Source organism: Pteropus alecto, unplaced genomic scaffold, assembly GCF_000325575.1.
Source record: "Pteropus alecto unplaced genomic scaffold, ASM32557v1 scaffold86, whole genome shotgun sequence".
Taxonomy (NCBI): Eukaryota; Metazoa; Chordata; class Mammalia; order Chiroptera; family Pteropodidae; genus Pteropus; species Pteropus alecto.
Window position 1 is genome coordinate 9067196 of NW_006442109.1, and position 1747 is coordinate 9068942.

Genomic DNA, 1747 nt, shown 5'->3' on the forward strand with positions numbered 1-1747 from the left:
CCTCGGGAGGCCCCCTGCGCGCCGGCGCCTCCCCGGGCCCTGGGCGCCTCGCTGTCCTACCACGTCCCGGGGCCGCCGCGGGGCTACCGGGCGGACTTCGGAGCGGCTGCAGCCTCCGCCTTCTCGTGCCCGCAAGGCCGGCTCAGCTCGGCTGCCCAAGCTCCCATCCCCCTCAAAATGTTATCCAACCATTATTTTTTTCTGACCCCCAGAGCATAGGAAGCTCCCGGTCGGGGACCACACGACTTCGCCAAAGTCGCCGCACCAGCCCCGAGCGTTTGGACCTGAACATACGATATCCTTTGGCGCCAGGGGTGGGGGGGAGGCGGTCTCCGGTTACCGGGGGTCCGTTCCCTCAGCGAGGCGCCGGCTGCGCGGGCCGCAGCCCCACATGAAGCTCCGCCGCCGGGCGCCGTGCAGACCGCGCACAGCCTGTCGTCGAAGGGGCGCCGCAGGGCTGCAACATGAGGGAGCTCGCCGGGGCGGGCCGGCAGGGAACACGCGCACGCCGAGTCGCAGTCTGCGCCGGGCCAGAGACTACATGGATCCCAGCAGCCGGGCTGCTCAGCGACTCCAGCCCCGGCGCTTGAGGGGAACCGTGGGCGGCGCGCCGCCAGAAAGTCCCCGCATGGGCCGGTGAGCCTTCAGAAGTTGCGTAGCTGGCCCATGAGCACAAAGCGCTCGCGCCGAACTCCCCAAATGTGTCTGGGAATCCCTGCCTGTAAAACCCAAGCGCTTAACTACATGGGCTTTTCCTGCACGATTCGAAAAGCAGGCTTGTTGATACCCTCGACTTCCTTCTTATTCCCTGCAAAAAGAAAAAAGAAAATAAAAAGAAAAGAAACCCCAAACAAAACCAAAATCCCTGGAATTGCATGCACGAAAGGCCAACTCCGTCTCAGGTCCTAGGCGCTAGATGCACTTGGAGAGAGTTTCTCCCGAACGCGGGTGTCAACACATCAGTGGAGACTGTAAAAATCCCAAAGAGCTGCTGGGAATCCTTAATTAAAAATGCAATCCACCGAGGCAGAGGTCGCAGCCCTCTCCACGCTGCGCTCGGACGCCCGGGGCGCCGCGGCTGCAGAGGTCGTCCCCCCCACCCCCCTTAAAAAAATCCCGGTGGCCCCGCGGTCCCGGCAAGGTCTGGCGAGGCAGCGCCCGGCGGCTCTTTCTCTCTGCTCGGCTCCCTCGCTCGCTCCCCCGCTCCGCTCTCTCTCTTTTTTGTTCTCCTCAAACGCACACTGAGGGCCCCCGGAGGAGCGCCGTGGAGTCATTGGCTGCCTCCCATCATATGCCAGTCTAGACACTTTGGCGGCTCCGCGGCGCTGATTGTTGCGCAAACAAGGTTTCAAGTTTCTTAACTCTTAAAGGAGAACACGTCCCATTGCAGGGCCCGCGGCTCCGAGGGGCCGGCCCCCGGGGCGGGCCGAGCCGCGGCCCCCGCAAAAAAAACCAGACACCCCCGCCCCGAGCCTGACAGCGCCCACAGCCCGCTCTCGGGCTTGCGTTGCGCCGCGGGCACAGATGCGAGAGAGCACACGAGCGCGCGCGCACACACACAACACACGGTTACACAAACCACGGGTGGGCGGTGCGAGAGCTCTGCGGACTGAGACTCGGAGGCAAACGGGCGCTTTGCCTCTCCCTTGGGCACAAATTTACACACATTGCACTTCAGAATTGGTCCAAACTCCCATCCAAGGGAAAGCTAATAAAAATGGGTGTGCGTGTGAGCCTTCCTGGCTTG

At 63.1% G+C, this 1747-nt stretch overlaps 1 protein-coding gene across 1 annotated transcript in view; it reads right to left on the minus strand.

The window, feature by feature from the left end:
* The window catches only part of SMAD6 (SMAD family member 6), a 73266-nt gene extending 71868 nt beyond the window's left edge, over nt 1-1398 (minus strand). Inside the window, 2 exon segments of the mRNA XM_015595827.2 lie at nt 3-187; nt 189-1398. Coding sequence (XP_015451313.2) covers nt 3-187; nt 189-292 — 289 coding nt within the window. The 5' untranslated portion in view covers nt 293-1398.
* Nucleotides 1399-1747: the final 349 nt, after the last annotated feature.